Here is a 16,103-nt window from a genome sequence, read left to right as displayed (position 1 = left end):
GTGGGATTTATGATAATCCTTGTGATTACATTCGCCTTCTCTTATCTTTGATGAATCTTGCATACTTAGGGTTTGAGTTTCCAAAAACCTAGATCCAAATTGTATTATAAGAATTCTTTTGAGATTATATGACTTGAAGACAGTTACTTCACATTTAATTCAGGGAAAGATCTTTGATACTTTTGACTCTATGTGTTCTGTTACAACGTAGCTCTTAATTAATGGGCTTTTAATCGATAATCCCGGACTAGTTGGCCCAAGTTACTGGGCGATAAAGCACCATTCGGATCTAATTATCCAAACCTCTCCTTGACACAATTACACCACAAGCACATAACTAGAAAATTATTGATCCATACTTCAATGCCCAAAGCCTCTTTGGACTCTAAATGTTTTATCTTAAGGCGACTCTTTAAGCGGGCTTTCGATAATCCTGATTCAGTTGACTCAAGTTATCGGGTGATAAAGCACCCCTCAAATTTACTTGTCCAAGTCTTTCCTTGAAACACAAACATCATAAGCACACAACTGGGCCCTAGTCATTGGTGCTCAAAGCCTTACAATTTTTGAAATTCTTTTATCTTTCCAGACTTTTTTTTCACTACTTCAAGGAATTGATCGTCAAATTCTCATAATACTTCTTCAAAGCTTTATTTTTGAAGATTCCCCTTCCATTTCATCAAGATTTAATTATCTTAAAATTTCTCAAATGTAACCACATATTCTTAAGCACCACCACTTTTGTTTTAAATTTATTATTCAATTTTTTTTATTAAGATATCCTCCATTACAAAAGGATCATTGGAGGTACAAGCATAGAAGAAAAAGAAAAAGTAAACAGACTATGGTATGCATGTAAGAAAAAGAAAAAGAAAACAAATAAAAATAGAAAAATGAAAACAAAGGAAAAAGAAATAACAAAAGGAAAAAGAAATAACTAACCATCACCAGAAAAGAGAATTCACCAAAACACCACTCACTCATCTTCACTACTCTCCTCATCTTTTGTTTCAACTATCACCTCTTCCATTCGAGCATGCCACACTTGTTGTTTTTAAAGCTCTTCTTCTCGTATTTTTTGAGCTTCTTTTTCCCTGTCAGATTGTTCCACTCTAGCTCGAGCTTCTAGATATGACATGACTTGAGGATGTGTATCGTGCATGGTCATGCAGAGATAGTTGAGCTTAAACCTTATTTCCAGGTGACGTTGTTTCATGTCCAACTGAAACTGTTGGAATTCTCTATAGAATTGTTGCAAGTTAACCCCTTGAGCTTGAGGTTGACTCGGCCCTGCTTAGAATTCTGGTGCAGGAAGAGGAGGAATCTCAGGTGCTTGAAGAGGAGGGGGAGAATGTTGTTGTGGTTCTCTCATTTGGTCCCCACGGATGTACCTTCTTGCGGCTCTCTCCATCACTACCTTGGTGATGGGCCTTTCATGCCTAACAAAAATGTCATCTTTAATGGATACTCCGGCCGCTTGGAACAACTGGTGGATGATACCCAAAAATCCAAGTTTTATCCTTGTTGTCTTGTTTTCCACAAAGACACTTATATAGTAAGGGATGAGTTTCGCTACCCTTACTTCTTCTCCCCTCATGACGGAGTGACTGAATACTGCCCTCTTCACTGTTACTTCAGAATGGATAAAGGTTAGAATAGTGTTATGTTGAATAAATCTAACCATTCTTTAGCAACGGGAATGAGTTTAGTTCTTTTAAGTTGGAGTGGCTCTTCACTTATACTCAACCTCCACTGCGTCCCTGGGACACATATATTTTAGAGAATTTCCCCAACTTTTTGTCACCAGTCAGCCTTAGCTTACCCCATAGTCATAGTAGTCATCCCCCAAATTGTAAGGTTGAGGAGGGATGCGGAGGACTCTTCAAACATTCTTAGAACCAAAATCAATACTCTTACCTCTTACATAGCTCTTGAACGGAGGTTCTTGAGCTACATCTTCAATTGTTCTCCATGCATTTGCATAGAATTCTCGGACTAATGTGGCTCCCATTAGTTCTGAAGGGTTAGCCAAGATCTTCCATTTCCTCCTTGCTATTTCGTTTGAAATCTCTGAATATTCTCCAAATTTCAAATCAAATTTCACTTCTAGGTTGATTGCTTTATTTATCAACTATTCATTGTAGTGTTATTAATGAAGTAGGGAACAAAACCAGTGAGTGTTATATGATGGAATAGCCAATTCCTTACCCTTTTTCTTCTTGAACAAAGACATCTTTGAATGATATTTTAAACCACAGAATGATATCTGACACCAAACTTAGAATTTTGGATACGAGTTGAGAATGAAGTATGGAAGAAGAAGACTGTATAGTGTGTGGAGTGAGTGATGGTTTATGCATGCATTTATAGGGAAACATGAAGTGGGGGTGTGGTGGTGGATGCATGAATTGGTGTGTGGTGTGCATGCTATGCAAAGAGAATCATCAAAAATCAAGAGCTAAATGCCAAGGTTCCAACAGTTGAGAGTTGAAATTATGAATGCATGTGAGTACATGTGAAAATATGACAACGGAAGGGTTTAGGAAAGATAAACACATGCATGCTAGATGAGTAATTGAAGTGATGTGTCATGCATGCATGGTGATAACTCAAATACAAGACAATAAAAAGAAATTAGAAGCTTTAAATATGCATGACATTATCAAAATCTAAGCCTAATTTTTGAAAATAGAAAAGTGATACGTCGGGAATTTAATGCTTAGTTTGCTCCTTGGGAACGTGCCCATGCCAAACACCAGGCTTCCAAGGATGGCCGCCGGGCGTGGCTTCTCAACATGCATAGATACGTTGGGCTTTTAAGGGTAGCCGCCGGGCGTGGATGCGCCAAATGAAGGGGACGCTGGGCTTATGGAGCATGTCTGTTGGGCATTCACTCCTCTCCCCCCCCCCCCTTTTTTTAAAGGTAACATATACAATAATTGACTATGCATGCATGCAAAATAAAGAATGTAACTAAAGATGCAATGTAACTTAAAGTAGAAAAGAAAAACTAAAACTAACCTTGGTTGAGTTGCCTCACAACAAGCGCTTCTTTAACATCACTAGCTTGACGTTGAATCTTCTAGGTCGGGAGTCAGATTATTTTATGGCACCTTTCAGTGTTGTCCTCTATCACTACTAATGCCTCTTTAGTTGCCCTTTTTTTGTAATGCACCTCCAGCCAATGAATCAATAGTGGTCCTTGAGCCTTGAGAGACTCCATCATAAAAGAATTATATCAGAAGCCATTCGGGTAGGTCATGGTGTGGACATCCTCCGAAAAGTTTTTTGTACCTCTTCCACACTTCAAGGAATGATCCGCTCTCTTTTTGGGAAAAGAAAGCGATATCTTTCCTTTATCAGACTAAGCTTTTATTATCTGCTGCCATTCTTTCTTTCCTTTTTTTTCTTGCATGCACAAACACACAAAGAGATCAAATGTACCTTGCGGAATAACAGAGTAAAGAAGGAAGAAAAGAAAAATCTAAACAAAATAAAGAAAAGAAAAGAAAAGAATATAATAGAAAAATTAAACAAGATCTAATTTAGGATTTAACCGGATGTATGTTGTCAATCTCAATTATTCCCGACAATGGGGCCAAAATATTGATGAGTGAAAATTTGAGCTCACGGATATCGACAAGTGCACCGGATCATTCAAGTAATACCACGATGAGTAGATATCATTTCTACGAGGATTAACGAATTGGGGGCAAGCAATATTTAATTAAATATCTAGTTAGATCGATCAAACCTTATATTTTGGATTGTGGATCTTGAAGAAAAAAAGAAATAGAAGAAAAAACTTGGGAGAATGCGTGAAGTTGGAAGAAAATCAATAAATGAGAATGTTGAAGGCCTCTGAGATGTTTGATTCTTGGATGAACAATGCTTATGATTTCTTATTCAATTCATACAAAACTCTTTTCACAGCAAATCATTTTAATCAAACCCTAATTCCTTGGTAATTTAATTTCTCTAAACCCAATTAATTATCAATTTCTTGGTCAACTAATCGAGAGAAGAGGTAAAGAATAGTTTCAATTCTATTGCCACACAATCTTCAAGAACTATTACTAGCCAAATTATATGTCACTTATTCAAACTAACTCTAGATAAGTGAAGATTATGAGATGAGTTTTAAGCTAATTCCAAAATTAACTTTCCCAAATACAAAATCAGAATTCAAGACAACTTTAGAATATTTCCTAATAGTTCTAACCCTTATTGATGAAGAACAAAACTCAATCTTGAAAAAGTAAAAAAAGCATGAATTTAAATAAAGAAAACACTTACATTATTAATCCTAAAATCAAACAAAGCTCCTAACCTTCAACGAGGAGGTTTAGTGACTCATGATAGAAAAAAAACTAATCCTAATTATGAGAGAATGATCCTCTGATGGATGATTCCCTCTTGTGAACAAGGTTCACTTATTTATATCTTAAGTTCTATCTAGAATTCAGATTCAAAACTAACCCTAGTCTTATCATTCGGAAAGATAAGGTAGCTAACTACGCACTTCAAATTTAAATTAAAATAATAATTCAAATCTAATCTAAAAACAAATTCTAACAACCAAATCTTTATATTTCTAGAAGGACTTAATGATAACTAATCTCTTGAATCTTTAATCTTGGGATGTGATTAAGACTTCTAATGATTTGTATAATGAATTTGAGCCTTAATAAATATTGCATCATGGGAGTTGAGCTAGGGAACGCCGGGCTTGCATCCTCAATTGTGGGCATTGGCCCAAATTGCACCTCCAAGGAAGGTTGGATGCCGGGTTTGTGTGTTGCAAATGGAGGAGGGATGTCGGGCTTGGAGTGAGATACGTCAGGCTTATGGAATGGGCCACCAGGCGTGTGTGTGCTTGGAGAGGAGGTGCCGAGCGTCCATGTTTGAAGGTTGGACATCCGGTTTGATATCTTTTAGGTCCGGTTGGACCATTCTTAAATTAATTTTGTATTTTTTTTGGCTAAAAAATGCTTTAATGCATTATTATTTTGAGATAAAAGTACCTGAAAATACAATAATACTAACATAACTCTAAATATTTGATTAATTATGAAAAACCACTAGAAAACATAAAAAATTCGATAAAAAATTTAAGAGAGCCTAAAAAAACAAATGAAAATTATATTAATCCTTAATGTAGCCAATTAACTTACATCTCCTATAGGTGATTTAACACATAATATGTCTAGTCGGGAATAGATCTTCTCAATTGTTAAAAAAAGTTGAGGAAATAAAATGTGATATATATATATATATTGTTTCGCTTATAAAATTAATGGTGAAAAATTACACTTTACTCTCTCAATTGTTAAAAAAAAATTAAAAGAATCTATTTTCTGTCTAATCTAACTTAAAACTTGTTAAAAGACAAACTTTTTAAAGTTACATTAAAAAGTTAAATAAAAAGTCACTAAATATTTTTAGCAGCTTAATACTATACTTATAATTAATATTTTTAAATTTTAGCAGCTTAATACTATACTTATAATTAATATTTTTAAATTTGACTGACACACTGCTAACTAAAAATAATAAATTGTATCGGTGCTGTAGCATTATTTCTCTAACAATAAGGTAGTGTTTGGTGGAGAGATAGAGATGAAAAGACTAAAACTGAGAGACAGAGTTAAGAGACAGAAATTGAAATAAATTTTAGTATTCTGTCTGGTGCAAAGTAGGAGACAAAAATTGAAACAAGAATAAAATTCTAATTTAATTTGTACAAAGGGTAAAATTGGAATTAATTAATTAAAATGAAGGTATTTTAGGTATAAAATGTTATTAAAGTTTTAGTCGCTATCTCTAAAAATTTTAGTCCCCTCTGTCCATACTTTTTGGAGGTACTAAAATACTCAAATTTTGAGGATAGAGACAAAAATTTTAGTACCAATCTCTAAACCAACAAACATGATATTAAATCTCAGTTTCCCAGTCTATGTCTCGGTACCCAAAACAAACGCTACCTTAAACCAAGTAACGCAATGATTTTGAGATCAAACGTGGATGGCCATGTTAAATACAAGACAACCTATAAAACTTGTGATAGGCCACCAATAATAATAGTCAAGCCACTCCACATTGCTAATAATAACCCCATGTTCGTTGAACATAGCAAGCACATCTAAGATGTTATTGGTTAAAATTAGACTCTCCCCTTTTATTTTCCTATTCACACTTGCTGACATATTTATCAAGGCTTTAACCAACTTAAGTTGGTTGGGTGATAATTTATTCATCTGTTTTGTTTAAATAAATGTTTCAAATTTTACATTTTTTCTGTAATAATTTATTAATTAATAATAAATCCTTAAATAAGACTTTGATTTGTGATACATTGTTTCTTACTCGATTAAATTAAAAAATAGCATAAAAGTTTAATATTTTACCAAAACTTTATTTGTGTTCTGAAAATTTTGCATCACTCTTGAATAAGTTGGGCCATTAAAAAACTATAAACTTTAAGTTGAGGGGTATTGTAATGAAAATATATCCAAATCATTATTATATCATATATATGTATCCTTCGAAAATATTCTTTCTAATTTTTGGTTATTTGATTTGCAATAATCTCTCCTTAAGACTATGATTAAAAGAGAGATTGAGACTAAAAGATAGAGATTAAGAAATAAAAATTAAATTAAGTCTTTATATTGTGTTTAGTATAAAATGTGCTAGATTAATGAGTTATGTCTAAATATCATATTTGGTTTAAGATAAATATAAAAATTGAGCAGTAGATTTGGAATTTAAAAAATTATATAAGAGTATTTTTGGAAAAAAAAATATTGTTAAAGCTTCAACCTCCAGTTTCAGAAATTTCAATTTTCTTTGTCCTCATTTTTTTAGAAGTACCAAAAATACTGAAATTTTATATCTCATGACAGTAATTTTAGTTTTGACTACTAAATACAAATTTACAATACTAAATCTCAGTCTCCCCATCTTAGTTTCACTCTCTAAAAACAAACACTACTTAAGTGTATACTTGTTTATATACATTTAAGTATATGATCTTGTCATATTTAGAAAATTTGCTTATTGAATTAACTAAAAAACTTTTATATATATTACTTGTAATAGTATTTAGATTTGTCCAAAAAATTATAGCATGGTTTGATTTGGAACATTATTTGAATCATATATTGATTGAATTATTTCACATTATGAAAAAAAACGCAATAGTTAAATCAATATTTTAATAATCTTTACTGAAGAAAAAGTTTTAAAATAATTTTTTTCAAAAAAAAAAAACAAAAAAATAAATATTAGAAAAATAAGAAAAACATCAAAATTATTTTCGATTATTGAATATACTGAAAAAAAAATACTTGTTACTTGTGATAACGATAAAAATATTCTCAAAATATTTATAATGCGACAAAATAACCAAAAAGAATATTATGTGACAAATTATTTTTGTATTTGTAAAACTATTTATGTATTTTATTCAAATTAATGTAATAATATTTGAATAACTATTTAAAACATACATATAAAAAATAAGATAAAAATTAAATTTCTAGAATTCCTTCATTTTTTTAAATATTCTTCGCAGTCGACAAAAACATACAAAAAAATCTATTTAGCATAAAATCGCTAAATTTTAAAAATAAAAATATTTTATTTTTCTAATTATTCTTAAAAAAATTCTATCAAAATCCGAATTCTAAAATAATTTTTAAAAATATATGAGTAAATAACTATTTCTAACCATAAAAAAATCAGGCGTTGACAAAAACTACTCACAGAAGAACTAAATGAACTTTATATCCTTGAAATATGAATTATATTCGACAAAAATATCCAATCATTGAATGTTTATTGACTCCGTCTAAAACATACTTTAAATTTCAAAATTAACCCTATCACTAATCATCTTCAACCTCCTACTATGCCGTCCTCACCTTCTCTTGGGACGACATCGCCAAGCTTTGGACCCTTGATCGCTCTTCCTCCTTCAGCACCTTCAAGGAACAGTCCTACTACATCTACTCTGCCGTATAGAACCTTCGCCATGCTGACGTCTTCACGTCTACCTCCGACGACTACACCTTCCACGTATGGGATGTTCATGAACCTTCGTCCTCCATGGTGTTCCCTCCTCACAAATTCGAGGTGCTAACTTGCGATTGGAACAAATACGATGACTACATAATTGTGATTGTTTCGGTGGATAAAAGCATCAAAATTTAGGATGTGAAAATCTTTAGGGTTTCAATTGCGGTTATGAATAGGCACGAGTATGTGGTGAGGAAGGTGAGGTTTTCGCTGCACGTGCGGAATTTGATGGTGTCTTGCTCTTATGATCTGACGCTTTGTGTTTGGGATTTCATGGTGGACGATGTGCTTATGAGTCGGTACTATCATCACATGGAGTTCTTCGTTGGCATGATATAAATGTTCTTGTTGAAGGCTTGATGGCCAGCACTGGTTGGGACGAAGCTTGTTTATGTTTGGCAGCATGGCACTAATAAAGTTTTGTTGGGTCAGAGCAAGGCATAGCAAGAGTTGAAGGTTGAAAATGATTGGGGGTGGGGTTAGTTTTAGAATTTAATGTATTTTTTAAACGGAGTCAACAAAAATTTAACAGTTGAATATTTTTTATTGAACATAATTCATCTTTCAAGAGTATAAAGTACATTTAGTTTTTTCATAATCAATTTTGTCAGCGTATGAATCTTTTATGGTTAGAAATAACTATTTAATCAAAATATATATATATATAACATTAGATAAATTTTTTAACAAAAGTCGAATATTTTGTAGTTTACCCAAAAGTAAAGGTAATAAAAGGCTTAAAACCAAGGTTCTAAAAACCGGACCAGTCATCAAACTGCTCTAGTCATTAGTCTACTGGTCCAACCGGTCTGACTGGTGGTTGATAAATTCCGTTTTTAGGATTTATCATGTATAGATTTTAAGGGTTTTATCAATGATCTTCCATACTTGTCCATATAAAACTGCATGATTTTGTGTTCTCTTTCCAACTTTGCCTCATAGATGAAAATATGCTTCTTTTGCATCAAAATGAATATATTGTAATCCTCCTCTATTACCATTCAATGTCTTGATCCGTTCGTTAAGTGGTTTCATAATTTATAGGGCAAAAATGGCTAAGAGAAGTGAAGGAAGCATGCATGAATGGAAGGAGCATAGAATAAAGCAAGTTTTGAAACTTGGGCATGTGCGCGCACGCGCAGCGTGTGCGTACGCGTGGATGTGTACCCCAAGAGCCGACTGGGTGGAGCCGAGACGAGAAGCCGGCGCGCTTATATGGCTGGGCCACAAGTCATTGGATGCGCGCGCACTATGCGCCTGTGCGCAGATCGCAGAGGACCCCAGGTGCACGTACTCGTACAGTGCGCGTACGCGCCGATGTGCGCACGTGATTTTTTTAAAGGAAAACGTGACCAACAATTTCAGGGGATCCCAGGCCCAGTTTTGGAGTAGAATTTTGGAGGGAAAAGCTTAAGAAGACCAAGGATTAGGAGTGTTAGAACAATTAGTCATAATTCTAGATATTTTAGGGAGTTAGTTACATTTTGTTTTTAGAGAAAGAAACTCCAACTTCTCTCTAGGATTTCACTTCCTCCATTGCAAGTTTCCTTTGATTTCTTGGTGAGATCTATTGCCAATTCACTTTTGTTTTGATACAAGTTGTAGATCCACTCTTCTTCTACTCTTAATTGATGTTCTTTTGATTCAGTCTCTTAGATCTAGATTTGTTTGACTTTGTTACTTTGAATTTTGATTAATGAATTGTGGAATTTCATTTAATTGCTTGATTGTTAATGATTGTTTGGATTAGATAGCTTTAATTCAATTTTCTTCTCTCAATTACATCATGTCTTCTATGATTACCTACCAATTGTTTGTGATAATGACAACCCTAGCTATGGAGTAGATTTCTCTTACTTGGCTTAGGGGTTGAGTTATTGGAAACACTTGAATAGTGGATATCAATTGTAGATTATGAATTGAGAATTGCTAATTGACTTGGAGTGCACTAAAGCTAGACTTCTCTAGGGTGAGACTAGGACTTGTGACTCAAGTTAGTTACTCTCACTTGACTTTCCTCCATTATTAGGGGGTTAACTAAGTGAAGCAATAATAATTCTTATCATAATTGAAGGAAACTATAATGATGGAACTTCCAATACTTGCCCTTAGCCAAGGCCTTTATCTCAATTAATTGTTGTTTGCTTTTGTTAGCTTGAATTCTTGCACCAACTCTCAAAACCAAAAAAGACTTCCTAATCAATGATGTGCATTCTAAGGTAATTCCTAGGGAGAATGACCCGGGATCAATACTCTCGGTCATAGATTTTAGAATCGTTTGATGCGATATTTGCGTGTTGGTTAGACTATACTCACGATTGGATTCATTGTTAATTTCTAACCGGCATACGAATATTTCGGTTCATCAAAATGGCGCCGTTGCCGGGGAGTTGCTTATGTGTGCCATTCTATTGGTTAGTGTGAATATGTTAATATGTGGATACTTGCATTTCTCTCTTGATTGTTTGTTTGTTTGATTGTAGTTAGGATTAGTCTTTGCTTAGATACAAATTGATGTCCTGAGCTTCTTATCTCCTTCATTGTATGACGCGTTCACTACCAAATCTGAGCTTAGCCCCATTTAATTCGGAAATTGAAAGAACTTTGCTTCATATCAGGCAAGCTCGGAGGCGGTTGGCCTTTGAGGAAGGTGAAAAGGTTTTTACCAATTCATCAACCATAACATCGTCATCCAACGAAGGCACTAATTACTCTTCCGTTGATACTACTAATAGTTCTTCTTTTGATCTAGGTGTTGACGATATGGCCGCTCCAAGGAGAGTTACTCTCAAGGAAGCGGGTGCACCGGATTTTGTTCTCCAACCTCTCCATGTACTACATCCCAACTTGAATGCAAACTTTGAACTCAAGACCGCTCTCATCAATCTTCTACCAAAGTTTCATGGACTTCCCGCACAAGATCCAATTAGACACCTCAAGGACTTTCATGGTGTGTGCTCAACCACTAGGCGGGAGGGATCCGATTAAGTGGCCATATGGTTGTTTGCCTTCCCTTTCTCTCTTGAGGGAAGGGCCAAGGAGTGGTTCTATACCTTACCCAGTGATGTTGTCTCCGATTGAGACTTGCTTACGAGAGAATTCCTTGATAAATTCATGCCCGTAGAAATGACGGACAAGCTAAGGAAGGAAATCTCTTGTATTATACAAGGTGAAATGGAAACTCCATATGAATATTGGGAGCGGTTCTGCAAACTTCTTGACTCATGTCCCAACCACATGATTGACACTCAAGTATTACTTAGCTATGTGTGCCAAGGCATGAGGGAGCAAGATAAGAACTTATTAGATGCTTCAAGCAACGGTTCTTTGTCAAAGTATAGGACGGCGGAGGAGGCATGGCAACTCATTACCGACTTGGCCGAGTCCACTCAACATGCTAGACGGAGAGTCAACCGCCCAAAGGCCGTGAATGAAGTCTCTTCTAGTGATGAGACCGCTACCCTTACCAAGACCTTGTGTGAAATGACAAGCCTTCTAAAGCAACTCCAAGTGAATCAACAACAACCTCCATCTCAACAACAACCACCACCTCCTCAAAACCAACAATGTCAATAATTGGTCCCCCAAAAAGTGTGTGGCATTTGCCAAAGCTACTCCCACTACACGGATGAATGTCCAAGTCTCCAAGAAGATAACACTCTAGCGGCTACCCACAACTTTTATGATCTCTCCTACTATGAACGTGCTAATCAAGGATACCATTCACAAGGGAGCAATTACAACCAAGGGTACCCCCAACAAGGAGGCAACTATAACCAAGGGAGTAACAATTCTAATCAAGGTTGGAGGGATAGATCCAACCAAAGTTGGCGGGACAATTATCAACAAGGAGGTAGGGACAATGGAGGCAACCAAAGATGGAACAATAACACTCCACAAAACCGATATTCACAAAATCCTCCAAACTAACAACCAAACCAAGGAAGGAACTATCAAACCTACATACCACCTCATAGACAACCACTTCCACCCAATCAATCACAAGCACCACAAATCACCTATCCGTCCACTTCTCCAAATCAAGATGACACACTCCGATCCATACTCCAAGGGCAAAAGAAACTCCAAAATACACTCAACTCAAGTCTCAATGGCCTTACTTCCACCCTCCAAGCTCTCATTGCTCGCATGGAGCCACCTTCTACCTCTACTCCTTAAGCCTCAACCTCTAGTGTCATACCTTCTCAACCTCTACCCAACCCCAAGGGTGGCATCGATGCCGTAACCTTGAGGTTTGGGACTCAATTGAAAGAAAGGGACTCAAAGGCACCTAGTCCAATTATAGTCACTCAAGAGGAGAATGGAGTTGAGATAGAAGAAATTGAAGAGGAGGAGGAAGCACAAGTGGTAGTTGAAGATGAAGACCCTCAACCAAAGAATGAGGCCCCTAGAAAGAAGCAAGTCTTAGAGGAAGTGGCTCAACCAATTCCATTTCCTACATTGGCAAGAAAGGCTAAGAAGCGTATAGAGCTTGACCCAAAAATGGTAGAGATGTTCAAGAAAGTGAAGGTAACTATCCCTCTCTTTGATGCTATACATCAAGTACCCAAATATGCGAAGTTTCTTAAGGACTTGTGTATGAACAAAGATAGAATTCATGAGTTAGAAACTATTCTATTGGGGAGTTCTATTTCGGCTTTGATGGGAGCCATTCTAGAAAAGTATGTTGATTCGGGCACTTGTTTAGTCTCTTGTGTCATTGATGGAGTCCAATTCATTGATTGTATGTGTGAGCTCAGTGCATGCGTTAGCATTATGCCTCTTTCCATTTATCATGTATTGAAGCTCCCACCGTTGAAGCGGTCGGCGGCTAGGTTTGTCTTGGCGGACAAGAGCATAATAACTGTGACGGGTATTGTGGAAGATGTGTTGGTCAACATAAAGGGTTTGATATTCTCAATTGATTTCCATATCATTAAGATGCCACCAAGTGAATCCGAAAGGACATCATCTATCCTTCTTGGGAGGCCGTTTTTGAGGACCTCTAGATTCAAGTTGGATGCCCATTCGGGAACCTACTCATTTGAGATAGATGGGAGAATTGTAAGTTTTAGCCTAGAAGAAGCAATGAGGCACCCACTGGAGAACCACTCCATATTCCGGTGTGACTTGATTGACAACATTGTGGCCGAAGTGCATTATGCAAAGCTAGATGAGAAACATATGATTGAAGAAAATAGTGAAGACCCAAGTGAGGAAGTTCAAGTGACAAGCCAAGAGTAAAAGCTAGAATTGAAGCCACTACCGCTCCACCTAAAGTACTCATACCTTGATAAAGCCCACAATTTTCCGGTGATTATAGCAAGGGAACTAAATCCTCAACAAGAAGAGAAGTTGTTATGTGTTTTGAGGAAGAACAAAAGGGCAATAGGGTGGAGCTCGGCGGATCTAGTAGGGATAAGTCCCCAAGTGTGTAAGCACCGGATTTTTTTAGAGGAAGAAGCTAGACCCGTAAGACAACCTCAAAGACGATTGAATCCTACCATTTTGGAGGTTGTTAAGAAGGAGGTAACACGGTTACTTGAGGCGGACATCATCTACCCTATTTCGGATAGTGAATGGGTGAGTCCCGTTCAAGTTGTGCCAAAGAAGTCCGGAGTAACCACAATCAAGAATGAAAGCGAGGAGCTCATAGCAACACGGGTGCAAAACTCTTGGCGAGTATGCATAGACTACCGAAGGTTAAACTCGGCCACTAGAAAAGACCATTTTCCACTTCCGTTTATCGATCAAATGCTCGATCAATTATCCGGTAAATTCCATTATTGCTTTCTAGATGGCTATTCGGGGTACTTCCAAATACACATTGCTCTAGAGGACCAAGAAAAAACAACATTTACTTGCCCTTTTGGAACTTATGCCTACAAGCATATGCCATTCGGCTTATGCAATGCACCGACAACTTTCCAAAGGTGCATGATGAGCATATTTGCGGATTTTCTAGAGCAATCCATGGAGGTATTCATGGATGACTTCACAGTGTATGGTGATTCTTTTGATCATTGCTTGGATAACCTTGAAAAAGTTTTGGAAAGATGTACTAAAACTAACCTTGTCTTGAATTTTGAGAAGTGTCATTTCATGGTTAAGCAAGGCATTGTTTTAGGACATATTGTTTCCAAAGATGGTATCTCTGTAGATCCGGCAAAGATTAATGTTATATCTAGCTTGCCTTACCCCTCCTTCGAGAGGGAAGTCCGTTCTTTCCTTGGACATGCAGGATTTTATCGAAGATTCATAAAGGACTTTAGTAAGGTAGCATTGCCTCTCTCAAGGTTGTTGCAAAAGGACATTGAGTTTGATCTAAGCAAGGAATGCATGGAGGCTTTTGATAAGCTCAAGGTAGCATTGACCCAAGCTCCCATCGTGCGAGGGCCAGATTGGAGTCGGCCATTCGAGATAATGTGTGATGCTTCTAATTTTGCCGTGGGAGCCGCGTTAGCACAAAGTGAGGGTAAGATTCCATATGTCATAGCCTATACATCAAAAACACTAGATGGAGCCCAATCCAACTACACTACCATCGAAAAAGAACTTTTGGCCATAGTTTTTGCCTTGGACAAGTTCCGAGCATATCTACTCGATTCAAAGGTGGTAGTGTACTCAGATCATGCGGCGTTGAAGTATTTGTTGGCTAAGAAGGAATCCAAACCGAGATTGATTAGATGGGTTTTATTGTTGCAAGAGTTTGACTTGGAAATTAAGGATAGGAGTGGTACGCAAAACCTAGTGGTGGACCACTTAAGTCGCGTTGAACACACTAAAGGCGATACCACTCCTATTAATGACTCTTTTCCCTTTGAGGGCTTGCATGCAATCTCGGAAACCATTTCTTGGTATGTGCCAATCGCAAATTACTTGGTATCTCGCTCCTTCCCTCCTAATCTCTCCAAACATCAAAGGGATAAGCTAAAAAGCGAATTCAAATATTATGTGTAAGATGACCCATACCTTTGGAGATGTGGGGCGGATCAAGTAATTCGAAGGTGCATTCCATAAACCGAATTTCACTCAATCTTGGAAGCTTGCCACTCCTCCGAATGAGGGGGCCATTTTGGACCTCAAAGGACGGTAAGAAAAATCCTAGATTGTGGATTTTGGTGGCCAACTCTTTTCAATGATTCTTCTCATTTTTGTAAATCTTGTTCTCAATGCATTAGATTTGGCAATATCTCTAAGAAGGATGAAATCCCCCAACAAACCATGCTATTTTGTGAGATTTTTTATGTGTGGAGAATAGACTTCATGGGCTATTTCCAAATTCTAATGGTTTTCTCTACATTCTATTTTCCGTTGATTATGTGTCCAAATGGGTGGAAGCAATACCCACCTGGACGGACGATGCTAATGTGGTCCTTTCCTTTGTGAGAAATAACATCATTTGTAGATTTGGGTCGCCACGAGCAATCGTGAGCGACCAAGGTTCACATTTTCCAATAAGAGAATGGAAGGGCTAATGAAGAAATATGGCATCATGCATAAAGTAGCCACGGCCTACCACCTACAAACAAACGGCCAAGCCAAGGTTTCCAATCGGGAGATTAAACATATCTTGGAAAGAATTGTGAAACCCAATAGGAAAGATTGGAGTGCAAAGCTTACCGATGCATTATGGGCCTACCGAACGGCATACAAAACGCCAATTGGCATGAGTCCCTTTCGGTTGGTATATGGCAAAGCTTGTCACCTACCGGTGGAGATAGAGCACAAGGCATATTGGGCCATTAAGGAGTGCAATCCAAGTTTGGGTGGAGCCGGAGTTGAGAGAAAGCTACAATTAGCGGAGTTGGAATGTTTGAGGCTTAAAGCTTATGAGAATTCTAGACTTTACAAGGAGAAAATGAAAGCCGTGCATGACAGGAACATAAGAGGTAAATAATTTAAAGCCGATGATCTAGTCCTCCTTTACAATTCTAGATTGAGATTGTTGCCTGAAAAACTAAGGTCAAAATGGGAAGGCCCATACCAAGTAGAGAAAGCGGAACCCTATAGGTTTACCATTT

General features: G+C 36.8%; 1 protein-coding gene and 1 pseudogene across 1 annotated transcript; both read left to right on the top strand.

The window, feature by feature from the left end:
- The first annotated feature begins 7,893 nt into the window (after positions 1 to 7,893).
- Positions 7,894 to 8,523, top strand: LOC107637896 (peroxisomal targeting signal 2 receptor-like; annotated as a pseudogene).
- Positions 8,524 to 15,544: 7,021 nt separating this feature from the next.
- Positions 15,545 to 15,979, top strand: LOC148568692 (uncharacterized). Its single transcript, XM_088484747.1, has one exon. The coding sequence runs from the start codon at positions 15,545 to 15,547 to the stop codon at positions 15,977 to 15,979; it is 435 nt and encodes a 144-aa protein (XP_088340873.1).
- Positions 15,980 to 16,103: the final 124 nt, after the last annotated feature.

This window comes from Arachis ipaensis, chromosome B4 (assembly GCF_059453495.1).
Source record: "Arachis ipaensis isolate K30076 ecotype BB chromosome B4, ASM5945349v1, whole genome shotgun sequence".
Classification (NCBI taxonomy): Eukaryota; Viridiplantae; Streptophyta; class Magnoliopsida; order Fabales; family Fabaceae; genus Arachis; species Arachis ipaensis.
The sequence above is the reverse complement of the archived record's forward strand: the minus strand, read 5'-3'. Positions and strand labels throughout refer to the sequence as shown.

Coding starts and splice junctions, on each gene's coding strand:
- LOC148568692 (XM_088484747.1), top strand. CDS start 15,545: ATGGAAGGGCTAATGAAGAAATATGGCATCATGCATAAAGTAGCCACG.